The sequence below is a fragment of the Epinephelus lanceolatus genome, chromosome 3, assembly GCF_041903045.1.
Source record: "Epinephelus lanceolatus isolate andai-2023 chromosome 3, ASM4190304v1, whole genome shotgun sequence".
NCBI lineage: Eukaryota > Metazoa > Chordata > Actinopteri > Perciformes > Serranidae > Epinephelus > Epinephelus lanceolatus.
Window position 1 is genome coordinate 42,674,417 of NC_135736.1, and position 27,961 is coordinate 42,702,377.

The window sequence follows — 27,961 nt, forward strand, 5'->3', positions numbered from 1 at the left end:
GGGGTGAAGCATTTCTAGCAGTCTCTATGTACACATGAAGGTTGTGAAAGAAAACTTTGGACGATGATCCTGACTGGGTTCTAGTCATGTTTTTGGGACACACTGGCAGACGTTTTGCAAAAGGGGCCATGTGCATGAGCATTTTAAGAGGCACACAGTGCAGGTATACAGTAACTAATCTATGAACAATAGCTGTGTTCATACACACTGATGTCTGTATCAAGTTGGTCTAATCTTCCTGCTGAATAAAATGCATCTCATGTGAAATTTTTTTTTGTATATCACAGTCTTTTTCATGACACTTGATAAGTCATCAAAAATTTGCAAACCTGCGGACCTTTGTAGCCAATGGGGTTGTGTTGATAACCGTTCCTGAGGTGATTGGTGGCTCGAAGGCTGACATTACAGCGTGAACAGATTTAAAAGGCACCGATGTAGCACCAGGAGGGCAGTCATTGGAAGAGATGGGTGGCATAACACGTCTTCTCCTTTTGCTGTGGGCCGGTGAGTATTGTTCACACATCCTAACTTTAACCATTCTATATGCTTTGAAATAGTATTCAGTGTGTTTTGAGTTGAGTTAATCCATCAGAAGTGCTGTTACTCCACCTCTCACTCTCTCTTTGTGTGTGACATCTATTTCATGTTCTGAGGACAGTCTGAGTTATCAGTCAATAACATTTTTAAATCGATTCCAAAATGTAGAGGAAGCCAGTGTGATGAGCCAGTGTGGTCTCTTCCTCTGATGTTCATTCATATCCTGACAGCTGAACTCTAGATCAGTTGGAGGTGTGAAGTGGCCTCAGTTGTGGACCTTCTCTCTTTTCTGAATGGCTCTTGTCTTTTCTAGAGAAGCCAGTTAGAAGTTTTGGTAGGTGGTGTGATGCAGCTCTGAGTGATATGGAGCAGATCCAGGGGTTGAGACAGCAGATGGTGGATGGCATTAAGAGCATAAAGATGTCAGGCCCTTTACTTCAAGCAAACTCAAACTGTGGTGCCTGCAGTTTGGTGTGTTGCACCAGATGTTGTGGCCATCATATTGTGTGCTCAGAGGTAGAGAAACTATAGCGAATGATTAGCTCTCACATCAGAAAGTGTCTGGGAGCCCCACACTACCTCAGCAGTATATGGAAAAGGGATTTTGGAGCCCTTTGTTATCAGTTTAACAGAGGAGTATAAATGTGCAAAAGCAAGGCTGAAGACAATGCTGTCAAAGTGGAGGGATATAACAGTGCAGAGTACAGCAGCAGCGGTCTCAGCAGGAGGAAGTGGAATCCAAGAGAGGCACTTGTACAGGATCAGCTGTTAGATGTAGACATATTAAAGGGTATTTTACTGAACAGTTCTGAACAGGCAATTCATGGAAGATTAAAGGGATACTTTGCTGATGTCCAACCAGTTTTGTGTCATGACAATATGAATAGTATGTGTATGAAATGTGTTAAATCTGCCTGCTTCCCTCTCAGCTAAACACGTCATCCAGCAGAGTTCAGCTGGCTCTCAGGCAGCTGCTTGAACTTCAGATCTGCCTCTCTCTCTTTCTCTCTCTCTCTCTCTCTCTCAAACCCCAAACTCTGATCCAACAATAAAACTAAGCACTGCTGATTAAATATAAACCAATATTCTATAACTGCACTGCCTATTTCTCGCCTAAATGTTTATTAGAAACATGTTTTAGTTTACAGTAGAACTGTAATACATGATTGCTTGTTACCATCTGGCCACCATTGTATCAAAAGGACGAGTTCGCATTACGTCACCCACAAGCGGCTTCTTTTAATGGCTGGGTGCAGCGCTGTGCATTCTGGTAGTTGTAGGTGTTCTACCTCTGAAGCAAAAACGAATGTCACAGTGCTTTTCCTCTGTTTTCTCTGATAACGTAGCACCAATTTCAAAGGTGTTTTGCGTCTTTCTACTGCCAGGATGGCCCAGCTTAAATATATAAATAAAATATATTTATAAATATACTTTAAAGACAACACTCTGAGTGTGTGACTCAAGTTGTCACATATCATAAGGCTGAGTGATATTACTTAAAATCAGTATCATGATTAATTAAAGCTTTTACCTCGATTACAATTAATGAATGATTATTTTATTATTTTTTTTAAAAAAAATCGGGGGGGGGGGGGGGGGGGGGTAAATGTGCTCGACTATTATTCTTAAATCCTTTGCATATTGTGTGGCATTTGTAAAGGCCTGTGACAGCAACAGTTGCTTTGTGGAAGCACTAGTTGTCAGGCGCCTGTCAGTCTCCCTCTTTTTTGTCCCCCCTCTATTAAAGATGAAAGGAGGCTGAAAATCACAGGACGTCTGTTCTGATGATAAGTCAAACGGGGCAGAGCTCCATGAGAAACAGTAGGAGAGACACAGCCCGAGGGGAACCCAGAGGCGTTTTGCAATACTCAAGCTCAGCAGTTCGGACTTGTGGACTTGGCAAGTCCACGTGAGAGTCTGGACTTCCCGAGGACAGAAGGACGGGAGGACGGGAGTATAGTCATTTCTGCTTTTGGAATAGCAGCGAACTTGATGATGTCACCACCTCCGCTCCCTTGGCTGTTGTGCTGTGCTGTCTACATGCATTTAGAATAAAACAATATAAACACAGCCCAGACCTGCGGCTTTTCATAGACATTGTAATATTTTAATAAAATGTCTTATTAAACCTTTTCCCTGCAGCTGGCTTCTGATTATAATCAAAAGTCAGGTGCAGGGGGAAAAGTTTGTGGAGAGTTGGTGTTTATTGTGGTCGTGAGCATTGGTGAGTTGGAAATCAAAAATCAATAATTGACATGGATGGGAGAAGGCGTCTTGGTGCAGTTATTGCAGCAGGATTGCTGTAGGCTACCTGCAGGCTGAGGAGGAGGCTGCAGCTGAGGAGGCAGATCCCAGAAAGACAGCGGAGAATGAGGATGAGGATGAGGATGAGACGTGATGAGACGAATGAACAGTTCAAAGTACTCATGATGCAGAGTGACCCAGTTTCAAGTGTTGTAATCATCATATACATGAATATGTATTGAGTTTTAATTGATTTATTTACACGTAGGCTACATGTAAGCAGCATTTAAATGTTGTCATGGTAGAACTAATTTTAACACCTTTCACTAGTGTACTAGTCTAATCTATAACAACACACAGCAACTTGTAAATATGAAACTTACAACATATAAAAACAAACTATCTGAAAAGTAACTATAGCTATTAAATAAATGTAGCTTGAGTAGAATGTACAGTATTTCCCTCTAAGTATAAAGTAGCACAAAATGGAAATACCCAAAGTACAAGTACATCACATTGTGCACAAATGTGCGCCACTACGGCGTCGCTTTGGTTTGTGAACACGCATGACGTATGTCTACATTGAAAGTAATGGGTTTGTGCGCGCAAAACACGCTACATCTGAACTCCCCCCATGCACACACACACACACACGCTTTAACCAAGGCCAAAATCACCCAGGTGGCCCGCCTTTGTCTTAGATAGGCTGGGAAAACCCTGTGTTTGGGATCAAGCTGCTCGAGTTGATTTGTTGGCTCGGTGTTTGTGCTCGTCTCCTCCATGTAGGCAGCGTCAGTCTCGCTTTGAGTGAATGCAGACTAGATGGAGGGGGCGGAGTCACGTGACTTACACGGCATAGTATTTTTTTTTTTCATGGGGACAGCACAGGGAAAGTAATAACCAAAATCACTGACATGAGTAAAGCCCTATTCGGACGGGATTAGTTTTACATAGGTACGTAGGGTAAAGTAATAATTACCAGAAATTTTAGTCCCGTCCGAATGTGCCATGTATCATTAGCGCACGATGTCAGCAAACATTACCGCGACTTTTACCTTCTGTAAAAGGGTCCCGGACCAGCAGTAAATATGTGTGTGTATATATTTCGTCATATCCTGTTTACAAGTGGTTTTTCGGACTATAGAAAAGGACTGACAACCTCTCCAATGTCTCATGTCACTATTTGTCGGCTTTTTATGATGCCTTTTTTTTTTTTTTGCGGCTGCACTGCTGCTGCACTGCTGCTGCGCTGCTGCTGCGCCGTGTCTCCAGTTGAAAGTGGCTTTGCTAAATAGTACATTTTACAATAATAAATTAGATCAACTTTTGGTCTATAATATTGTTGGCTATATTACGCATTTTAATAAAAAAACAACAACAATAAAAAAAATAAACACCAAAATAATTAGTGGAAACTTTTTTTTTATTGATACTCCTCCTCTCTGACAGAGGACACAACAGAGCCGGTTATCACACAGTTAAAACACAAATAAAAGCCTAGTAATGAAACATAACTTACCACAATCACCTTGGCTGCAGTGTTTTTGCATCAGAGTCCAATCTAAGTGGGATCTGCCTGAATTTGACAAGCGAAGAGTCGCGTTACGGAGCTTCGTGTGTGCACATGGAGAGCTGAGAGAACAGCCTCCACCCCCAAACCCCCTCTGCACACACACACACACACACACACACACACACACAAAAACAGCATTACGCACATGACGACAGGAGGGGACGGCAGTGCGTGAATGGATTTACCCCTCCCACTTATGGTAGTTTTACTGATATTTCTTATCCCGTGCGAATTGGCCATCAATATTACTGACGTCCTGTGGTAAAGTGACATTACCCCACGTGCCCATGTAAAACTAATCCCGTCCGAATTAAGATAACGTCAGTTAGAGGGTCTGAATGTTGGTTTCGGTATATTTTCGGTTAATTGCCCAGCCCTAACATATCAGCTCTTTGTCAGTGGCCTTACAGGTCTACATATCACACGTCAGATAGCTCCCTGCTTCTGCTATTGACATTCCAGGGTGCTGCAGCCAAGGTCGGGACATCAACAAAGCACATGGTTAGGTTTAACAAAAACATCATTGTTTGGTTCTACATTCATACAGGAAGTGAACACTGGGCTCTCAGGTGAAAGTCCTGGCTTTGTTGGACCCATCCACCCCCACTTATAAAAAACTGTGAAACTAGGCATCAATGAAATGCTCAGAACACTTTCACAGTTCATCATGTGTATTGATAACTTTCTAGAGAGTGAATAAGTTGTTCTCTACAACAGCACTGTTTAAACTTACAGGAGGACATTTGTGTTTCAGGTGTCACAGTGAGCACCGTGGTGGATCTGCAGAAGAGAATTACTGGAGGTCAAGACTGTGGACAAAAAGAGCGTCCTTACCATGTGAAGTTGAGGATAACTGATGGTACCCATGAGACGTTTTGTGGTGGCTCTCTGATCAGTGACCAGTGGATTCTGACTGCAGAATACTGCCAGGAGCCAGGATGGTGAGAAAGTGACAGTTTTACTTGAACCAGTAATAATATATTTCTCACTGACATATTCAGTGTTAAAGTCCTGAAGCTGCATTCAACAATGATTTGATGTAAATTCCCAAAATAAGGACATCAATGCTTATGTTCATGTTGATTAATTATATTCTAGGAAAATATATGCAACTTTAGGTGTGCATCCAGGGCCAGGAACACCAGTGGAAATCAAATCAGCACCTGTTGTCTTTAAGCGCAAAGATGTCTTGAAGATAGACAGGACTCATGACATCATGCTGCTGAAGCTACCTGAACGTACTAAGATTCAACCTGTGCAACTTCCTGACTGTAACAATTGTCCCAAACTGTGAGTTGTGTTCTTTCCCCTTTATTAAGTCTGAAAGCTCAGCTGTTGAAGAATTCAAAGTTTGAAATTCCTCTTGGGATCTTTTTAAATGTGAAATCATTAGTGGTGAAGTAGTTTGTCTTTTGAACAACTTTAATTTATGTTACAATAACATTCTTTTAACTTTTTTTTTCCCTTGTATTGTATTTCAGAGGTGATACAGTTCAGATTGCAGGTCATGGAGCCACAACTACAGGCCCAAATAATGAAAGACGTAAGATTAATCTTGTTTATTTTAAAATAACAGTTTTCTATGTTTAGTAAGTGTTCTTGGATTTGTTTGTATGTTTGGTCACACTGCTGACATATCTTTACATTTAATCCATTTAAATTTAGTTTTAAATTGACTAGTTTTGAAAAGACTTTCTTTTCAAGCCTTACTCTGCACATTTTAAGATGTATAGGAAATTAATTTAATAATATATTTTTTTTGTAATAAAGCAGATGAATAATGTCATTTAAAGATGCTCCTTGATATTTAAAAACATCTTGAAATGTGTTTGGATGCATTTGATAGAAAAAAAATAAGTATAAATTATTCATTTGTTGGTGAAATTAATTTGTGTGTTAAGAAGATAATTACTTATTTTTGTAGTAAAGAAACTTTTTTTTAATTTCCATCTAGTGGATGATGTATCTGCTACTCTCCAGTGTGCAAACACCAAGGTTGTTGACTGTCGGGGGCTCAGAGACTGTGTGGAGAAGCGTGACCCACGGTTTTATGCATCTAAACGTGATCAACACTTGTTCTGTTGCCAAGAAGAAAACGTGGATATCATTCATGTAAGTTGGTTTGTCTTTTAACCATGGATCGTTTCCACAAGTTATTACAAGTTTTACCACTTTAATATAAATAATTATTTCAATAAATTATGCAAATATCTGTATTAAACAATATAAACATGTCTCTCACAGGGTGACTCTGGTGGAGGAGTGGTGTACAATGACATGATTTATGGCGTCATTTCTTTCCATGGCAATCCAACCCATGCCTGTGTTGAAGCAGCTGCAGTGATGGACGTCTGTGGATACAAAGAGTGGATCATAAGCGAAACTAGCGGTTTCTTCACTAAAAAGGTCAAAACGTTGCCATGTTTTGGGCGTTTTTAACTGTAAAATGTCCTGTCATTTAACAGACATTTCCATCGATTGGTTCACATTAAATGTTCAGCTGTTACTTGTAAAACCCTTTAAGACGAAAAATGTCATGATTCTGCAACATAGCTTCACAAGGTAGTGTCTAAGTTTCTAATTCAACAGATTTTCTATGTTACCATACACTGTGTAGAAAATCTTCAAAGGGACAAACGCTATAGTCTGCTGCTTTTTAAACAATGCTGATAAAAATGATAAATGACTTTTCTCTCACAAGATTGTGTCTGTTAAAATAAAATTACAATGCATCACAATCATTGTTTAACAGGTTGCTGTTGTTTGTATTATTGATCCTCAAAAAAAAAAACATCTTTTAACCTGCAAGTACAGATATTATTTGACCACTTGAGGCGTCAGAAACAAGTTGTAATAGATCATTTACACTTTTGGCAGTTCAGGAGGATTGTCATCATGGACACCTGATAAATGTAAGTCTAGGCAAGGCAAGGCAAGGCAAGTTTATTTGTAGAGCACAATTCGTACACAAAGTAATTCAAAGTGCTTTACAGAACAAGAAAATGCATTAAAATCACAATACAAAATAAAAACATAAATAATCATTATAAAATGAACTTTAAAAGAGAAGAGTGCAGATAAGATCCTTTCAGTCATATGTACAGTGAAATAGAGCTGTTTTGAGCCTAGATTTGAACATTGTCAGAGTAGAGGCCTGTCTCACATCTTCGGAAAGACTGTTCCAGATTTTAGCTGCATAAAACTGGAATCCTGATTCCCCGTGTTTAGTCCTGACTCTGGGCACCAGCAGGAGGCCGGTCCCTGAGGTCCTCAGAGTCCGAGATGGTTCATATGGCACTAACATGTCAGAGATGTACTTTGGTGCTAGGCCGTGGAGAGACTTGTACACAAGCAGAGCTGCTTTAAAGTCTATTCTCTGAGCCACAGGAAGCCAGTGTAGAGACCTGAGCACAGGACTAATGTGCTCGTACTTCCTGGTTCTGGTCAGGACCCGAGCAGCAGCATTCTGGATGTACTGCAGCTGTCTTACGGCCTGTTTGGAGAGGCCAGTGAGCAGGCCGTTACAGTAGTCTAACCTACTAGAGACAAATGCATGGATAAGTCTCTCCAAGTCAGGTTTAGACACTATACCTTTGATTTTGGCAATGTTTTTTAGATGGTAAAAAGCTGCTGATGTTATTGATTTGATGTGGCTGTTAAAGTTCAAGTCTGAGTCCATTATTACCCCGAGATTTCTAACCTGATTTGTAGGTTTTAGAGAGAGAGACTGGAGGTGACTGCTGACACTTTCTCTTTGTTTCTGTGGACCAAATACGATGACTTCAGTCTTGTCTGAATTTAGCTGGAGAAAGTTGTTTTGCATCCACACACTGACCTGTTGGATGCAGTGACAGAGTGAATCCACTGGTCCATATTCACCTGCTGTCAGTGAGACATAGATCTGAGTGTCGTCTGCATAATTGTGGTAGGACACATTATTACTTTGTATTAACTGGCCTAAAGGCAGCATGTAGAGATTAAACAGAAGGGGTCCCAGGATTGACCCTTGGGGCACCCCACAGGTCAAGGCCATGTGGTCTGAGACACAGTTACCAATTTTTAACATTTTTTTTTTAACAATTTCAACAAAGTACTTCCTGTCTTCTAGATAGGACTTCAACCAATTTAGGGCAGTGCCAGAGATGCCCACCCAGTCCTCTAGTCTCTGTGAAAGGATCTCATGATCGACAGTGTCAAAAGCAGCACTCAGATCTAGCAGGACTAAAACTGAGACTTTGCCTGCGTCAGTGTTCAGGCGAATGTCATTTGTCACCTTAATAAGAGCGGTCTCAGTGCTGTGGTGGGGTCTAAAACCTGACTGGAAAACATCAAAGGAGTTGTTCATTAGGAGAAAGTCAGTAAGCTGTTGGTAAACAACTTTCTCAAGGACTTTGCCTAAAAACGGCAGATGTGAAATGGGCCGGTAGTTGTTCAGTACTGTGGCATCAAGACTGCTCTTCTTTAGGAGAGGCTTTATGACCGCAGTTTTGGGAATGTTCCAGATTGTAGTGACATGTTAACTATGTGAGCGAGTGGTGGTAACAAACTGCTTAGCACAGACTTTAGAAATCTAGTGGGTAACACATCAAGGCAGCATGTAGATGAACTCAGACTGGTGATGATCTCTTGGACAGTTTTGTCAGTTACAGGTGCAAAATGAGTCAGCTCTAAGTGTCTAGGTGGCTGCAGGGTTGTTATTGGTGTTGTGGAATTGATGGCATTTTTAATGGTCTGAACCTTGTCGCAAAAGAATACTGCAAACTCATTACACTTAGATGTGGAGATCAGTTCCAACGGCAGTTGAGCTGGAGGGTTTGTTAATCTGTTCACTGTTGCAAATAAGACACGCGAGTTGTTACTGCAGTGTCCAGTAATTTCAGAAAAGTACCTCTCCCTTGTTCTACGTAAGATCTGGTTGAACACGTACAACTTTTCTTTATAAATTTCATAATGAACATGAAGCTTTGACTTGCGCCATTTCCGCTCGGCCCTCCGGCACTCCCTTTTCTGTGCCCTGACCGAGTTGTCATTCCTCCATGGCGCCTTCTGCTTATTTTTAACCTTCACAGGGGCAATGGTGTCCAGAACATTCAGAACACTCGAAGTAACAGAGTTCAACAAATCATCAACATTAGGACATGAGGCATTTTCAAAGTTTATCATTTCCATGAACAGAGCACCTGTGCTGTTATTTATGTGTCTCCTCCGAACAACTGCAGGACCAGCCAGTGGTTTGGGAGAAACAGACAGGTCAAAGAAGACACAGAAATGATCAGACAGAGCAACATCAACCACACTGACGTTTAAAATATTAACCCCCTTTGTAATGAGCAGGTCCAGAGTGTGCTGCGCTCTGCTGTGGGTGGGCTCACACACATGCTGAGTCAGGCCAAAGGTTTCAAGGACAGCACTGAGCTCTTTAGCATTTCTGTCACAGACATTATCCACATGTACATTAAAATCACCTGTAATGACCAAACCATCAAAGTCTGTGCATACAATTGAAAGCATCCTGGTAAAATCATCAATAAAACTTTGACGGTGCTGGGGAGGCTTGTATATAACTACACAGAGTATGGACGGAGATTGTTTTAGCTCCATTTTAAAGAATACATACTCAAATGATGAAAACACCCCAAATGACAACCTGTGCATAACCATATGATCTCTAAATATTGCACAGACACCTCCACCCTTTTTGTTTTCTCGTGTTTCAGATTCAAATTTGTAGTTGGGTGGAGCTGATTCCGTTAGAACAGCATTACCTGTGTTTTTGTCAAGCCATGTTTCAGTTAAAAACATAAAATCAAGATTATACGAAGAGATCAAATTATTAATTAAAAATGATTTGTTAGACAAGGATCTGACATTAAGCACAGCAAGTTTCAAATTAGTTTCAGTAGGACTGGACATTATCTTCTTACAAGGAATATGGATTAAATTTCTCTGATTGGACAGTCTAATTGTCCTTCTGTAATCTGGTCTATGTGGTGTGGCTGTAGATATAGCACTAGGGGAGAATATTGTCTCACAGGGCCCCAGCTTGATATTACCTTTGTCATGGCTGTAAGTCCTGGGACAGCAGAGGCCCTGTGCATCCTAGCTCTTAGGGATACCAGCTCTGGGGGCAGGCAGGGGAGGACAAGCAGGGGGAAGTTTTGGTGATGGACCAGATGAAAACCGAGGGGGAGGAGCTGGGGGAGCTTTAGTTTGTGAAGCAGGAGAGTTGAAGCTCCTGTGTGACTTGAGGGGCACAGTTTTGTACGGGGAAAAGTTCAGCATAGTTGGTGATAGAAGTCTTGACCTTGCTATATTAGGGGTGAAGGGAACCATCTTAATCCCTGATTTGATCAGGCTTTCAAGATGGTTGGGAAGGCCCATGGGGGAAGGTGGGGATGAAAAGGAGAGGGAGAGGGACAAGTCTCTAGAGGGGGTAGATGTGGCAGGGGGGGCCCAGGGCTGGTCTGTGGGTAGAGGAGGTGATGGGGGTGCTGCCGGGTCTGAAACTTCTGCTGGGGCCGTCACAGACGAGTTCAAGGCCTGTGATGAGGGCCCGGGGGGAGGTGGAACCGATGGCGGGCCTGAATCCTTCACTGGGGGCAGTGGAGGCTGTTGTGGTGCAGCTGGTGCTGAAACACTGGCTCGGTCTCCGGCTTCTGCGACAGAGATGCTTCTCTCGTTCCTCTTTTCTCTCACTGGTCGCTCAGCACCCTGTCCCGGCCCATTCTGATGCCTCAGAGCGTGGAGGAGGTGTCTAAATATTAACTCTCCTTAAAGCTGTGTTTTTTTTGTCTTGACCAACTCCTGGGGCTGATAATTGGCTATTGTTAACCAGTTAGCTAACCGTGTCTGTCTGCTGTCTGGCACTGAGCAGACAGAGTACAGTGGGTTTATAGAGCTTTTTTGCCTGCTGTGTGTGAAGCATCAATAATGATTCAACTGATGCTTCACACACATCTCCAACCCAGCAGCACAGTAGACCTATACAATTACAGCAGTTTCAGGTGGACAATGTCAGAGAACTTTTTTTACAGAACGTTATGATGTCACTGTGAAGTTAGTATCTGAATTATTAAGTTATGAGAAAAAAGGGAGCTAGTTTAAATCATATATTTTGCAATTGCAATTTATTTATTTAATTATTTTGATTAATAAACAATGTACAATGTATTACAATCTAGTAGGAGATCCATTTTTTCCAATTCAATTTTATTTATAAAGCCCAATATCACAAATCACAATTTCCCTCAGAGGAATTTACAGCATACGACATCCTTCGGACCCTCACAGTGGATAAGGAGAACCCCACCCCCCAATAAAGTAGAGATGACAGTGTATTACTTCAAATATAGACATGTATCTGATCTGACACTTGAACTGGACTGTATTCATCTGTGTTTCTTCTGAGAAGTCGAAATGTTTGCCATGAAAAAGGTCAAATCAGAACCTCTCTAACAGACTCTTCATGAAAATGTAACTCAATCGTCTTCTAAGTTTGACAAAGGTAGTATTTATTGCAGGACTGAAGAAATAGTCATTCCCAACTGCTCCAATTATTTACTTATTTATTTATGCTTACAATATTCAGTAACAAGATGCAGTGGAAAGCCTGGACTTCAGGTCATTCTAGATGATTTCTTTCTTAATTCTTGGTCTGAAAGTGGCAGTTTCAGTTAGGCAGCACTTACCTGCTGAGTAAAACATTTTTAATGAAACCAAACATGAATCTGCCTTAAAGATGCAGTTTAGACATTTTTATAACTGCTGATTCAATAAATTACGTCTACTGTGTGAATCACAACGCTGAATTTATCAACAGGTGAGGCAGTTGCCGTTGTGGAGGATATTTCTCGTCAACTCAGAGCTCATAAAGCCCAGTAGCTCAGCTATGAGCCTAGAAAATAACAATCTGCTAGCAAGAATGAAAGTCAGTAACACTGCTTATGGTAGATCACTCTGATTGGCTGTTCAGGTTTTATTTCCTCACCCCTGTAGCGAGTGAATCTGCGTGTAGTGAAACCGGGGCTAACCGGTGCTTCCTCCTCAGGCTCCACTTCACTCAGCTGCCCGACAGACCCGCTGCTTCTTCCCACTTTAACCTGAATAACAAGCTGTGCCTCCGGTCATGTTGCGGCTAACGCTCCGCTTGCCTCACAGCTAGTTAGCCTCGGCTAGCTTCCCAGCTAGCCCCAGCTCTCTGCTTGGATTCAACCAGAGCACCGAGCCCTGGTTTGTTATTCAGGTTAAAGAACAAACAGAAAGTACATGCTACTTGGCCGTCGGATGTAGTCTTTGTAGTGTGTTCAAATGCAACTGACACAGGGCGACGTGAGGTGACGTAGATGACGCAACAGTTGGCTTTAGTCGCTGCTAGTTCTTTGATGTCGGTTTGATGTGTCTGCACCTTTAGGTAGTGTGTTGAAATGTGAATGGGATGTGAGATGATTGATTATGTGATACAAAGCCAGGGTAAGTTCGGAGAGCTCTCGGAGTAGATCTTGCAGCTTGTATATTCAGGGCTGCCAACTTTTCAAAAAACCTTGGAGTGAGATTTGGTGGGGCCAACCGAAATTTTGCCACATACACTGCAATTTTTTGTATGGCCCATTCAGCGTCATTATCATACAGCAAAAACATTTTTTTTTGTTTGTCTTTTTAAATATACCATTTTCCATACATCAGTAGTTCTCAATGTATTAGCCTAACTCAGAATGTACCAATTGAACCAACTGACCCAACAGTAAGACACAAGACATAGCATGGCTCAAATTTGTGCATGTTTACTTTGGGATTCTGTATAAAAATAAAGTCATCAAATAGTAAACAGATATGCAACATCATGCAAGAAACATTTAAATAAAAATGAAAACCCCCAGAAGCTATGTTATTGTGACATTTTTGAACATCCCCAAACTACATGCAGCTAATACAAATTTAAATTAAAAAAAAAAAAATAAAATTAAAGTTTAACCATTTATACAAACAATTCCCAAAACAGGGAGGCTACTGTCAAAGTCCTTAAGATCTGTGTGCTTTGTTGTAGACTACTTGCTTGTGGCCTTTTTTGAGGCCTTGATGATTTCTGGGGAGGGCTCCCACGTGAAGCAGGACTCCAGGCCAGCCATCTTTATTGTCATTATTGATGACAGGGTTCCATCCAGAGCCAGGCTGTTCCTGGTTTTAGTCTCTCTCTCTCTCTCTCTGCAGCTGCATTGGAGTGGGGTAACACCAGGACCAGCTTTGCAATGGTGGCAAGCCTTATGAACAGACTTAAAGGGCCAGTGTGTAATATTTGGCATGGTTTATTGTCAAATCTGAATCTGAATATTCTACCCATTAATATGTTTATATAAGTGTATAATCGCTATAAAATAAAATTCGTTTGGTTTTCGTAGCCTTATAATTATGCTTTTTTATATATATATATAGCAAGGGCCTTGCTTTAGAGAGGTCGCCATCTTGCGCCGCCACGTATGTAACGCAGACCGAGCGGACAATCCAGCCAGCCAGAGAACGCGTTTTGCGTGTATAAATGAACCAACGAAGACAGTGGAAGGAAGGAAGGAAGGAAGGAGGAGGAAACAGTAGAGAGTGTTAGTAGTTTGTCGATAGAGAGTAGTGAAAAGTTTTTTTAGTTATAAAGTTTGCGAATGGACCACACTTACCACGCAACAGGAGAGAATGAACCCGAACCGTCATCTGCGAGGAAAAGAAGACGCAACTTCACTCCTTGTGATGCACTCTCTGCGGCGCTTTTCCTCCTGGTGATATATCTCCCCAACGATGGTAGCAGTAGCACCGAATCCCATTCTGTGCATTCAGCCTCTCTTGTCGCCCGCTCAGCATCAAACACATGGAGTTCCTCATCTGTATGCTCCGGCTCAAACAGGTATGGCTCTGGGTCTGTGTCCGCTACAAGAAACTCTTCAAAATCGCGTTCAAAGTCATCCATTGCAACTACTATAGTCCGGAGATATTGCTAGGTTAAATAAACAGCTGAGCTCTGTTTACCGGCTACGCTGTCAGTCAGTGTGCGGGCTGGAGATTGGCGGAGCAGAGAGGGAGGGGGTGCCCGCTAGGTATCATAAACGAGAATGTGTGTATGGAGTGTGTGTGTTACGCTAGAAGAGTCAGAGTTTGGGACGGAGTCTTTTAGCCCCTGGAGTGTTACCGGAGTTTTTGGAGTGCTCAAATAAACTGGCCTTTTTCCCGAACGCTCCTCTGGTCTCCTGCTCGTGAGGGATTCATTACAATATCGTAACATGGTTTAGATTTCTAAATAAACATTCACTTTGTCGCTACATAGACCTACTCCTGAAAAACTCATGTCTGCACAAGGCTTTTTGTCCCTACGAGGCCACCGTCATTTTCCCAACGGGGGGGGTGAGTGAGTGAGCCCTGCAATCTAGAATTTGACCACTGATGTCACTGTTTTCAAAGGTTTTCAACCCATTTTACACACTGGCCCTTTAACCCTGTCACCTATGAAGAATGAACCAAGAACACAGTGGAAAAAACAATCTCACATTCCTTTGAAAGATGAGTAAAGGTTGATAATTAATTTTGTCTAAAACAAAATGTACGCACCTACTGTATATGATGCTTTATACATACATAACAAATTATTCTAATTTGTATATACTACTATATATACAGTAATTAATATACAATTATAAAGCAGCATAGAGGAATGGTTTTGTATAGATAAAACAGACAAAATTAATTAGGCATCAACCTACAGTATACTTTTACAGCTGCATTGAAACCTCAAAATAATATGTACAAAGCTCTCGAAATGCCTTTAAATGATCTCACAACACAAAAAAAACAATTATGCAAACGTTACTTAAAGTTTAAGAGCACAAACACTTAACATACATACCTGAAAAGAGCGGGGGAAATCAATCTTCTTCTTCTTCTTCTTCTCCTCCTTCTTCTTCTGAGTGCAATCCCGGTGTCAGTTGGGCCACAGCGCAACCAACATCCAATGTAGCGGTCGGGAGGTGTATTGCGCATTGAAACAGGGACTTTTTTTTGTTTTGGCTCAGACGGACACTTCAGCGTGAGAAATCAGGGGTGTGGCGTGAGAGCGTGTGAAGCCAATCAAATGCGTGTGTCTCACGGCCAATGCGTGAGAGTTGGCAGCCCTGGTATTACAGTCTCCGTCCTGTAGTATTCAGGACCACTTTGATGCAAGTTACCTGAAAAGACCTTTGTTCTCTCAACACTTCTTCCCTTTCTTATAGTCTCTTTCCATACATTCACCACTGAGCACGAACAACCTCTGCTCTAACTCACAATAGTGGAGGGCTTTCTCTTTCAGGTGTCACAGTGAGCACCATGGTGGATCTGCAGAAGAGAATAGTTGGAGGTGACACGTGTGGACCAAATGAGCGTTGGTACCACGTGAAATTGACTGCAGTTCAGGGCAACACTGGGTCGCTCTGAGGTGGTTCTCTGATCAGTGACTGCTGGATTCTGACTGCGGCGGCAGGGACGGTGAGAAAGTGAACGTTTTACTTAAAAACTACCAACATACAACATTTCTCGCTCATAAATTGAATCTGAAAGATAATATATGTTGGCTCATGTTCATGTCCATTAATTACTAACCTACACAATTACAATCTGGTATTCACACTAATTCAGTGATGTTCCTCTTTAACCTCTATTTGTAGGACAATAAGAGCAGTTCTAAGTGTGCATCCAGGTCCTGGACAAACAGTGCAAATCACAGCACCACTTGTGATCTATACCGACAACAACAACAACAACAACGGCGTCAGTCATGACATCATGCTGCTGTAGCTACCTAACCCTACTCAGATTCAACCTGTACCACTTCCTGATTGTCAAAATCCTCCCAAAGAGTGAGTTGTGATCTTTCCCCTTTTAATAAGTCTGAAAGCTCAGCTGTTGAGGACCTGGAAATGAAAAAATCCTGTCAATTTTTTACATACATCTTTAAAATGTTCCATTTTACTGTGTTTCAGAGGTGATGCAGTTCAGATTGCAGGTTATGGAGCAAATACCGCAGGCCCTAATAAAAAATGTGAGATGAATCATGTTTAGTTTATGATTGCAAGTAGTATTGCAAGATTGCCAGTGTTTTTATTTTTAACATTAATGACACATAAGCCCCGTTTCCACTGAGCAGTGGCGCGGTTCAGTTTAGTTCGGTAAGCTTTTTTTCTGTTTCCACTGCAAAATGTTGTGGATGGTAGGCTACTCACTGAAACCGTTCCATATGGGGCTATTATGGTAGCAAAATAGCTGTAAATGCGTATCTCAATCTGTGTGTGCGTAATCAGATTTGTACATGTGTAAAACAATTTGTAAAAGCATAATAAAGTTTGTGAATGCGTACAAAAATCCACAAATGGTATTTAGAATCTGTGTGTGCGTAATCAGATATGTAAATGTGTAAAAAAATCTACAAATCTGTATTCAGATTTGCAAGTGTATTGCGATCTGTAAATGTGTACAACGGCCTGTAAATCTGTAAACAGATCTGTAAATGCGTACAGAGATCCGTAAATAACAGATTTGTAAATACCTATGTCTTCAGCTTTAACTCAGTCGGGCCTCTCAATTGGCTCTCTTTGTACGCGGGATTTTTGCTACTCTTCTGCCGTGTGAGATCTGCAAATGTATGAGAAGATTTGTGTGCCTCACCCTGAGCACAGGCTGACAGACTCAAGCTGCCGAGACCTGCAGATTGTTTTGCCCTGAGCACAGGCTCACAGGCGCTACTTTGCTGCGCTGTTTTGTTGTTGTATGGACAGGCTGCAGCCTTGGAGGCCTATGGATTCTCGTTTGCTCTCTGTAAGTACATGTTCAGGTTTTTTGCAGTAGTTGTCATCATGACAACTTCACTGACTACTTTAATTTATATCAAAGTGTCATTTCTATAGTGTTGTCCCATGAAAATATATAATAAAATATTTCCAAAAATGGGAGGGGTTTACTCACTTATGTGAGATACTGTATATAGTTGACCTTTGCACAAGACATCATCCAGCAATATATTGCACTTTAGAAATTTCTAATATTTTGTCTTAGTAGTGTGTTTGCTAATATTATTGTATATGTAATCTGTCATCTATAAAATGTGTTTTTATTGACTCATATTAGACATATGAAAGAGGCAAAACTTAACATTTGATAATCAAAAATAAAAAAATGTTTGGAATCTTACCTTGGAAAATCACTCAAATGCTGACATTATTATCAAAATCGTTGCAGATAATATTTGTCTTGATCGACTAATTCGAAAAATCAGTTAATTGTTGCAGTTCTGATCACATTAGTAACATTTAGCCTGATCATATGTACAGTATTCTTCCAGCCAAAGGTTTGAGTTCAGCCACTTTATATTCATTTCTTTATTATGCATCCTTTATACAGTGTAAATTTCATAGATACATTACTACAATCTATATAATTTTATTGTATATAGTCCACCTTGCACTCTGTTCTGGTGGCGTGTCTATTGCGTTGCCTATTTTACTGCACCTCTGCCACAAGGGGGCACTGGCGTAACAGTCAACAGCCTTGTGTGTAAAAACGTGTCAATGTAATTAAGTAATTTGTTTACATGTTCAGTTTCAAATTGTGTTTGTGCAATATGCTGTTTATGTTTTTGTGCAAGAATGCCTCAACTTTTTAATACTGGCATTACATAATTAGCATTTCACAGAGCACTGGTATCCTGCTGTTTGTGTTAAATTGTGTTGGAAGAGTTACTGAAACTGGCTTAATATGGCACAGCCCCACCTAGAATATTTTTCACCAGCCGCCACTGCATGACAACTACTGCAAAAAACCTGAACATGTACTTACAGAGAGCAAACGAGAATCCATAGGCCTCCAAGGCTGCAGCCAGTCCATACAACAACAAAACAGCACTGCAACGTAGCGCCTGTGAGCCTGTGCTCAGGGCAAAACAATCAGAAGGTCTGGGCAGCTTGAGCCTGTGAGCCTGTGCTCAGGGTGACCCACACTTTGAGTTACAGACACAAATCTTCTTACACATTTGCGGATCTCACACAGCAGAAGAGTAGCAAAAATCAGGTGTACAAAGAGAGCCAATTGAGAGGCCCGACTGAGTTAAAGCTGAAGACGTAGGTATTTACAAATCTGTCTACATATTTATGGATATCTGTACGCATTTACAGATCTATGTACAGATTTACAGATCGCAATACACTTGCAAATCTGAATACAGATTTGTAGATTTTTTTTACACATTTACATATCTGATTACGCACACACAGATTCTAAATACACATTTGCAGATTTTTTTTACGTATTCACAAACTTTATTACTCTTTTACAAATATTTTACACATGTACAAATCTGATAACGTACACACAGATTGAAATACGCATTTGCAGCTATTTTGCTACCATAATGGCCCCATAGATCCGTACCGTCCCCACTTTTGATATCCCTTCTGTTGAGGTACCTAGCACACAGATCTGGTACTAAAAGGTGGAGCTGTGAACACTGCAGTCTGATTGGTCAATAGAGGACAGTCACTCTGCTCAGAGCTGAGCTGTGGCTGGTTTTGATGCTCATGTAACTACTGTTCATACCATGGAGAGTTTTAATAGATTGTAACTACAAAATGAAATGGTGTTTTGCTGCCTCTCGCAGCAGCTGGAGTCTGCTCCCAGCAACTTTTAAGGTGGAATGTTAATTTGTAATGTTACTTAATGAATAAGGTCAATCAACACCTTAAATATTCCATATGACAACACTGACCATCACTTTAGTTTTTATGTGACATACAGTTTTAGTAATGGGTGGATCTTCAAACATTTATATATTTATTTCAGCTGGATTATGTGTATGGCTATATTCTAATCCTTACTCTGAGAAAAAAAAGCACTGCGAAGCGTTGTTCCTGTGGACTACAGCAACACTATAAACCCCTGAGCTTGCCTGAGAAGGACTAAATGCACAAACCAGCTGTTTTTAAATATCCCATGGAGAGAGACTCTCACTGCAGCCTGTTTATTTTGTTCTCTTGTATTTCATGAGTTTATTAGTTCCACCTGTGTCCAATCACCTTGCTCTCTTTGTGTGTTTAGCCCGTGTGCTCTCCCTGTCTTTTATCAGTAATCATTGCTTTGTGTGCCCGAACGTCCCGCCTGTTTTCAAGGTTTGTTTCCCAGTGTTTCTGAGGTCCTGGTTTTCTTTTGAATTTGCCTTTATTGCAGCTGTCTCATCTATTCATCCTACGTTTGAGTCCAAAACTGCTCTTCCTGAATTGTTTCATATTTATGTTTTCTAACATCTTTAATCATTTCCTGACCTCTTAGTTATGACTTGAAAACCACAGGTTGGGAACCACTGTCTCATTAGCCCATCTCTTATCGACTCTTTTCTCCCCTGCTGCCTCTACTCTCCCCTCCTTTTTCAGTGGTACAGTGACGTATCACTTCTCCTCCTCCAGGCTAATCGTTGCTCTTTCTTCTTTGATACTGCATTATGTTCCTGAGTGTGCACATGCATTTGTCTGTGTTGGTGTAAGAGAGAAAGAAAAGGAGTTTTCTCACACTTGATACAGAGCCATATGCCAGATAGTGGGATTTAAATTGACACGTGGACAAGAGAAGCTCTACTGTGCACAAGTTTCATTTATTTAAATATGACCTAGGCTATTGTCACACCATAAGACCCTTAAAAACTCAGGGTGTGTAAATTTATGGACTATAGGTGCCTCACCTGAGCTCCAATGTTTTGATAAGGCAACGCTAACGGAAAAAATTTTACTAAGTAACTCAAATAAAACTGTGTAACATTCACCATCTTGTGAGCAGCTGTTAGAGTCCAAGTGAGGTTAAATTTGACTCGATTTGACTTGTCAAATTACATAGCTGCATCTGTGAGCATACAGAGCTGTGAGAACAGCCTCCACTCTCCAAACCCCTCTACACACACACACACACACACACACACACACACACACGGACAAACCAAGCACTGGCCCTCAACAGGTCCATTCACATTTTGGCATTTTTTGCGAAAGTTTTAATTCTGCACCCATACTACGAGATGTCAATACATCCTACACACTTTACCATGAAGGGACACTTTTACCAATCTTTTGATCTTTAGACAATGGACTTAGGGCATTTTCATATTAGGTAATGTATTGATTCGTACCATGCCTGAGTACGATTGCCCCTGGTCCACTCCGCCGCCACTCAGCGTTCACATTGTTGTTCCATAACCAAGTACACCTGCATCATCATTTTTGTTGTGCTACAGTGTACAAAAGGGCACTACAATCGGACACCGCTGCCCCTGGGACTGTCATCAGCTTTGAGCAGATCTCCCTCTCGCCGGAGCTCTGACTGCAGGTCAAAGGTAGCAGTGAAGCTGGAACTGGGTCTATTCGTGGCGGCTGCGCTGCCGTCTGATATAGAGGCATCAGTATTAAATTGAGACTGTTTCATAACAGGTTACAAGCTCCTTGTAGTTGCGTTAAATACCATTCTGTTTTGGTACAGTAGGCATTCACACCTGATGCACACCGTACCAGAGTATGCATGAACCATACTCACAGTGTTCAAACTAATCAAGAGAACTGAACTTTGGGGTGTACTTAGATTTAGGCCCGGCTCCCTGATGTGAAAGCCCCCTTGAGTAATATCTGTGTTCATGCACAGTGGTGTCAGTTCCATGTTGGTTTCATCTGCCTAATGCAGCTGAGCTGAGGACAGTTTTTCTTTCCTCTTTGTATATCACAGTCTCTTTCATGACACTTGATAAGTCATATCCAAATTTGCAAACCTGTGGACCTTTGTAGCCAATGGGGTTGTGTTGATAAACCTTTATGAGGTGATTGGTGGCTCAGAGGCCAACAGGACAGTGTGAACAGATTTAAAAAGGTGCCACTATAGAACCAGGAGGGCAGTCATTGGAAGAGATGGGTGGCGTAACACGTCTTCTCCTTTTGCTGTGGGCCGGTGAGTATTGTTCACACATCCTAACTTTAACCATTCTATATGCTTTGAAATAGTATTCAGTGTGTTTTGAGTTGAGTTAATCCATCAGAAGTGCTGTTACTCCACCTCTCACTCTCTCTTTGTGTGTGACATCTATTTCATGTTCTGAGTTATCAGTCAATAACTTTTTTAAATTGATTCCAAAATGTAGAGGAAGCCAGTGTGATGAGCCAGTGTGGACTCTTCCTCTGATGTTCATTCATATCCTGACAGCTGAACTCTAGATCAGTTGGAGGTGTGAAGTGGCCTCAGTTGTGGACCTTCTCTCTTTTCTGAATGGCTCTTGTCTTTTCTAGGGAAGCCAGTTAGAAGTTTTGGTAGGTGGTGTGATGCAGCTCTGAGTGATATGGAGCAGATCCAGGGGTTGAGACAGCAGATGGTGGATGGCATTAAGAGCATAAAGATGTCAGGCCCTTTACTTCAAGCAAACTCAAACGGTGGTGCCTGCAGTTTGGTGTGTTGCACCAGATGTTGTGGCCATCATATTGTGTGCTCAGAGGTAGAGAAGCTATAGCGAATGATTAGCTCTCACATCAGAAAGTGTCTGGGAGCCCCACACTACCTCAGCAGTATATGGAAAAGGGATTTTGGAGCCCTTTGTTATCAGTTTAACAGAGGAGTATAAATATGCAAAAGCAAGGCTGAAGACAATGCTGTCAAAGTGGAGGGATATAACAGTGCAGAGTACAGCACCAGCGGTCTCAGCAGGAGCAAGTGGAATCCAAGAGAGGCACTTGTACAGGATCAGCTGTTAGATGTAGACATATTAAAGGGTATTTTACTGAACAGTTCTGAACAGGCAATTCATGCAAGATTAAAGGGATACTCTGCTGATGTCCAACCAGCTTTGTGTCATAACAATATGAATAGTATGTGTATGAAATGTGTTAAACTTGTGTCAAACGGACAAGTTTGCATTACGTCACCTACCAGCGGCTTCTTTTATTAGCTGGGTGCAGCGCTGTGCATTCTGGGATTTGTAGGTTTTCTACCTCTGAAGCAAAATCGAATGCCACAGTGCTTTTCCTCTGTTTCAAAGGTGTTTGCATCTTTCTACTGCCAGGATGGCCCAGTTTTATGAAAAAAACATCTTTGCAGTGGCTAAATAGTTCTTTAACCTCACTCTCTGGTGACTCTATTGACCTGCCTGTCCTGTGACACCCTCACACAACTTTGTATTGAAACCGTTTACCTTACATGACCTAACCCCACAGAGGAATTCATGCAAGTGCTCTTCTTTTTGTTCAAATGGAATTTTGCTGTAAGGTAAATAAATAAAGAAAAAAACAATTAAAAGGCAATAGTGATAGATACTGTAATGCCACCTGATGTTAATGCTGTTCTAGGTTGTTGTATTCTGAGGGATAAAGTGTGACTGTTAGGGGACAGAAGCTCTTTTTGGCCTCCATACAAACGCTCACACAACTTTTTGCAAAGTTTGCCTTTTAGATTAACTGAGAGTGAAGAAGCTGTTCTGAACAACCAGTGTTCTGACTTACAGGGGCACTTTTGTGTTTCAGGTGTCACAGTAAGCACAGCGATGGATCTGCATAAGAGAATCATTGGAGGTCGTGAGTGTCCTCACAGTGAACGTCTGTACCATGTCAAAATAACTGATGACGCTGATGATATACTCTGTGGTGGATCTCTAATCAGTAACCAGTGGTTTCTGACTGCAGCTCACTGCTTACAGGAGTGAGTCTATGGCAATTTTACTAAAAAACTAGTAACAATATATTTCTCACTTATGAACACACACACAAAGTCCTGAAGCAGCAATTAGCAAGGATTTGCTGTGAAACTACAGCATTCCCAAAATGAAGATAGCAATGCTTTTGTTCATGTTTAGTAATACTGACCTATACTAATACATCATGATGCATCTCGTAATTCAGTGATGTTGCTCTTTAACCTCTGCTTATTTACAGCTCTATGACAGTATTTTTAGGTGCGCACCCAGGTCCAGAAACAGAAGTGCAGATCACAACACATGAGATCTTTAGGGACGACCTGGAAAGACCTCATGACATCATGCTGGTGAGACTATCTCACCCCACTAACATTATCCCAGTACGACTTCCTGACTGTGCACATCGTCCCAATATGTGAGTTTTGATCTTTCCCCTTTATCTAGTCTAAAAGCTCAACTGCTGAGCAACTCCAAATCAAGCATCCCATTTGAATTGTTAGCAATTCTCTGCAAAGGAAACTGCTAAAAAAAAAAGCTGTCTTTTTACTGTATTTCAGACGTGATCCAGTTCAGATTGCAGGTCATGGACCCACAGCTGCAGGCCCACAAGGTGAAAGAGGTGAGATGAAGCTTGTTTACTTTTTGATGATAATAATAATAATAATAATAATAATCAGCGTTTGTCACAGCCAGTTTTTTTTATTTTTGTTTGTATGTTTGATATCATTACCAAAGCACATATATTATATACTTTTTTTCGTAAAAACATGTTGCTTATAAATTCTGTTTATACACAAGAAATCTTGATATCTCCATATACCTTCGTTTTAAGCCAAACCAGACAAATAGGGTCACATCTTTTCAATAAAGCAGATAAACAGCGTAGTTAGGGTCCTGGCAGCCTAAGCTGCCAGGACCCTATTGTTATCCTGCATCGTCTTCTTTCTTCTTCTTCTTCCGAGCAAATCATACTTCCCATGCACAAAAAATCACCAAACTTTGCACAAAGGTCCAGTCCCATGCCAGATTGCCTTAGCTGCAAAAACAGGCCAATAGTCCTGATGGTGGCGCTACAGCAAGCCTCTAAAGTTCAGTGAAAATTCACAACAAATCAACCATATGTGCTACAGATTTGCTACTTTCACCAAAATGTAGCCCCAATACTGAAGAAACTGTTGTACATTTAAACCTATTGCAAATTATGAAGTCCATCACTCTGTTTTTTTTTTCAAAAACTGTAAAACCTATTAAAACTATCTCCTCCCACAATTTTTGCTCAATTGACACCAGACTTGCTACAGAGCATCTTCAGACTGTCCTCCACAAACGATCCAGACAGATTTTTGATTTATCGAAAATTGAGCCTACAGTGCATCAAAATGTTTGACTGTAAACGGTACTGTAAACATATACTTGCAAATTCTTGCTAAATACATTTTCAATATTCATTAAAAAAATGACAAAATTTTGGAGTCATGGTAGATGATGTTTGGAAAATGTAAGAATTTTATCTCAAAAACTGATTTTTTTTTTTTTTTTTTTATACAGCATTTTGAATTTTGCTCTCATGCGAACAATTGGAGTCAATGCAAAAATGACATTTTTAAACATCAGTTTTTCACTTATGGAGCCAATAAATCATTGTTAAAAACAAATTACCAACATCTCCATGCTGTCTAGATGCAATATGTGTATTTTTGGATTTTTGTCTTAATAACTGAATTTTTTACAGTGGTTTCAAATCTGCCTTTATACACTAACAGCTGCTGTCTTGCACACCGGTGACCAGCTTAGTCAATTTGTGAAGCTACATGTGACATTTCCGTTTGCCAATTAGCTCAGTGAGATAGAGGATGGTTCTTGGTGTTGAAGATTGTGTGTTCAAGCTTCAGCTCGTGCAACATTTCCATTTGAGAAATCTACCCAAACTACTAATCATTGCAGCTGTAGAATTCCTATAATGAGCTAGAATAAGTTTTAAACATATATACCGCAGAGTTGTCTCTTGCTAATTAGCTCAGTGAGATAGAGCATAATCTCTTATGCTTACAATGCCACCTCTTCCTACACTCTGCTTGTTGCTCAGAATTGCCTAATTTTGCCTAAAATTGCCCGGCCCGACCATTGCTGTGCAGCAGCTATAATTAAAAGATGCCGTTTGATTCTTATAATAAGATGTTTGAATGCATTGATTATATTATTATATTATCATTAATAATAATTCATTAATCAATGTTTAATGAAGGCTATATGTAAAAACAATAGAATCACCTGTAAATATTATCAAACTGCTATAATACAAATAATCCAGTTTCTAATTGCAGAAAAGTACTGTTGTTAGTCGGGTTGTTTTATATTATTTTATGTAAATAATCTTCTGTATTAATCAATATTTACTACAATAAAACGATTTACCACCCATAAAACATTTGATATACCCACCAGCTCTCTATCCAGATGATAGATAGATATGATCCACAGATAACACGAAGTTCACTGCTGCCTTAAGAGAACTTGCTGTTTTACATATATGTAACCCCTTTTTCCCTTAGTGTCTATAATTTACACTGAGGTCACACTCAAACAGATTAAACAGGTCCTAGGTTCTCAGCTAAAGTTGGTGAATTTGCTGGGGTTTTTCTCTACTGCTTTAAATAAAAGGGACTCTATCAATAGGATGAGAAGAGGAAGATATTTAGCGCGGTGCCTCCACTGAAAACTTACTATGCTACGTGAGCACTAGCAAAATACGTAAGCCCTCAGAAATACAGTTTACTCCAAAAGAATGTTAAACGACCATAGGTAAAGGTAAAACACAAACATTTATTTATTAAACATTCTCTTTAGTTCTTTGGAGTTGTACCTTTAAATGAATGAACGCTTCAAGAATGAAATAAACAAATAAAAAAAAAAAATAAACAAAACCCTTCCTGTATTTTAACTCTTTTAACGGTATTCACCTATGGAATGCTCACTCCAGAACCCAAATGCATAGAAATATCAAAACAGTGCTTTGTGTATTCAAACACAATAACCAGTACTCACACCTGTACCCAAAAATATTTTTCACAGTTCACATAACTGATAATGGTACCAGTAAAAGTCTAACCCAAGCGCTTGGTTAATCTTCCTAACCGTTGGGGCCCCTTTGAAGAGTTGGTGCACATGAAGTTTTATCCAGTGAAAGAACTTAGTTCAAGTCTCCAAACATTGACTTAGCTCTCTCTGCCTCTGGCGATGAGGAAAGTGCCGCCAGCTCCTTCACTGTCCCGGTGGAGTCTGGGATACTTCCTCCTGGAGAAAACTCTAGTCTTTTTATTAAAAACACACAAAACCTAACCTCTATAATTTTTATCGACCAGAGAATACTTTTAAACATTATAAAACATGAATTACAGAGTTAATATATGAACAATATTTATTTTAACAGGACTATCGGAAAACCCGAAAAACCAGAGGATTCTGGGAAATGAAATCCTACCTTACTCTGTGTTTTAAAAGCAATATAAAGGCAGAATCCGCATATTTTTACCATCACTCAGATTACAGAAACACAGTAAAATAGAAAATGAATGTTTTTACTCATTTTTAGAGAACCCTACATATAGGCCTACACAACAGGGGGTTTAGTAAGTTTTTGTGACAAACTAAGCCCAAAGATCATAAAATCCAAAAATAAACATGATTTTACATTACAAACGGATTAAACTGTATATCCAAAAACTCATACCATAACTTCACTTGTTGTGAAATTACACAAAAAAAAATACAAAAATAAAACATACATTTTTTGGTTATTCAGGGTTACAGGTTTTTCAGGTTATTTTGCACTGGTCTGTTTTTTTTTATTTTGTTGTTTTCTTCATGTATTTCAAAAATTAAATAAATAAATAAACAGGAACATTTTTATAAAATTACAGATTATATATACCTTGACGAACACGTTGAGTCAAGTACCCTCCAGTGTGCAGACACCACGGTTGTCGACTGTCAGCGTGTCAGAGACCTGGTTGGGCACATTGACCCAGACAAACTGTATCAGCACTTGATCTGTGGCCAAAGGCATGGAGTGGATACATGTCCAGTGAGTTGGCATGGCTTCTAACCTTATACCTTTTTTTTTATAGACATTAAAATTTTGCAGTATTTTAATATAATACAGTAAGTATTTCCATAAATTATATAAAAGTCTGTATCAAATGACATCTCTCTCACAGGGTGACTCTGGTGGAGGAGTGGTGCGCAACGGCATGATCTACGGTGTCATTTCATTCAGTGGTGACTCGGATTTTGTCTGTAGAGAACCAGCTGCATTTATGAACGTCTGTGAATACATCAATTGGATCAATGGAGTCATTACAAGACAGTAAAGATGTCTATTGTGTGGTTAACAGATGTCAACAGACATTTCACATAAGAAAACAGTTGAGTTAACCTAAATTTGCAGTTGATACAATTACGATTGATTGGTTTAATTTAAATTATTATTCTTGATACCCTTTAAGACAAACCTTAAATTCTGATTATATAACATGAATTTAGTTTCACAAGCTAGTGTCTAAGTTTACACATTCTTGCTGTCAGACTGTAAAAAATCTACCTTTTGATTTTACAGATCTAAAATCAGATAAAGACAATTAGACATATCCCTTAAATAGATTTAATATAGTATTAGTATTATTAGTATTATATAGTATTTTGCCTGTTAGTACACTCATTGAGTCATTGTGTGAAAACAATACAAAGGGCCAATTCTAATAAGGTCTGCTATTCATTTAAAAATACTGATAACAGTGATAAATATGACAGTTCTTTTACATGTTGTGTCTGTTGAAATAAAATTAAAGTGACTCACAATTTAACAGCTTGCTCTTGTTTATTTGCTTTTAATGTCACAA

At 40.2% G+C, this 27,961-nt stretch overlaps 2 protein-coding genes across 3 annotated transcripts in view; one reads left to right on the forward strand and one right to left on the reverse strand.

Moving 5' to 3' along the window:
- sst3b (somatostatin receptor 3b) overlaps positions 1 to 27,961 on the reverse strand; it is an 80,610-nt gene that overhangs the window by 37,199 nt on the left and 15,450 nt on the right. Inside the window, exon 1 of one of the 2 annotated variants that reach the window (XM_078166396.1) lies at positions 4,301 to 4,371. The exons of the other annotated variant lie outside the window; for it this stretch is intronic. The gene's annotated coding sequence lies outside the window, so the exon portion shown is untranslated. Of the gene's footprint in view, positions 1 to 4,300; positions 4,372 to 27,961 lie in introns of those variants that run through there. 2 annotated transcript variants of the gene reach the window in all.
- LOC117249731 (uncharacterized) lies at positions 417 to 27,942 on the forward strand. The gene is made up of 11 exons (XM_078166607.1): positions 417 to 504; positions 5,109 to 5,295; positions 5,453 to 5,644; positions 5,836 to 5,897; positions 6,309 to 6,466; positions 6,599 to 6,785; positions 22,894 to 23,068; positions 23,302 to 23,478; positions 23,621 to 23,682; positions 26,984 to 27,147; positions 27,281 to 27,942. Exons 1-11 carry the CDS (start codon positions 465 to 467, stop codon positions 27,431 to 27,433), a joined length of 1,557 nt encoding a protein of 518 aa, XP_078022733.1. The 5' UTR covers positions 417 to 464; the 3' UTR covers positions 27,434 to 27,942.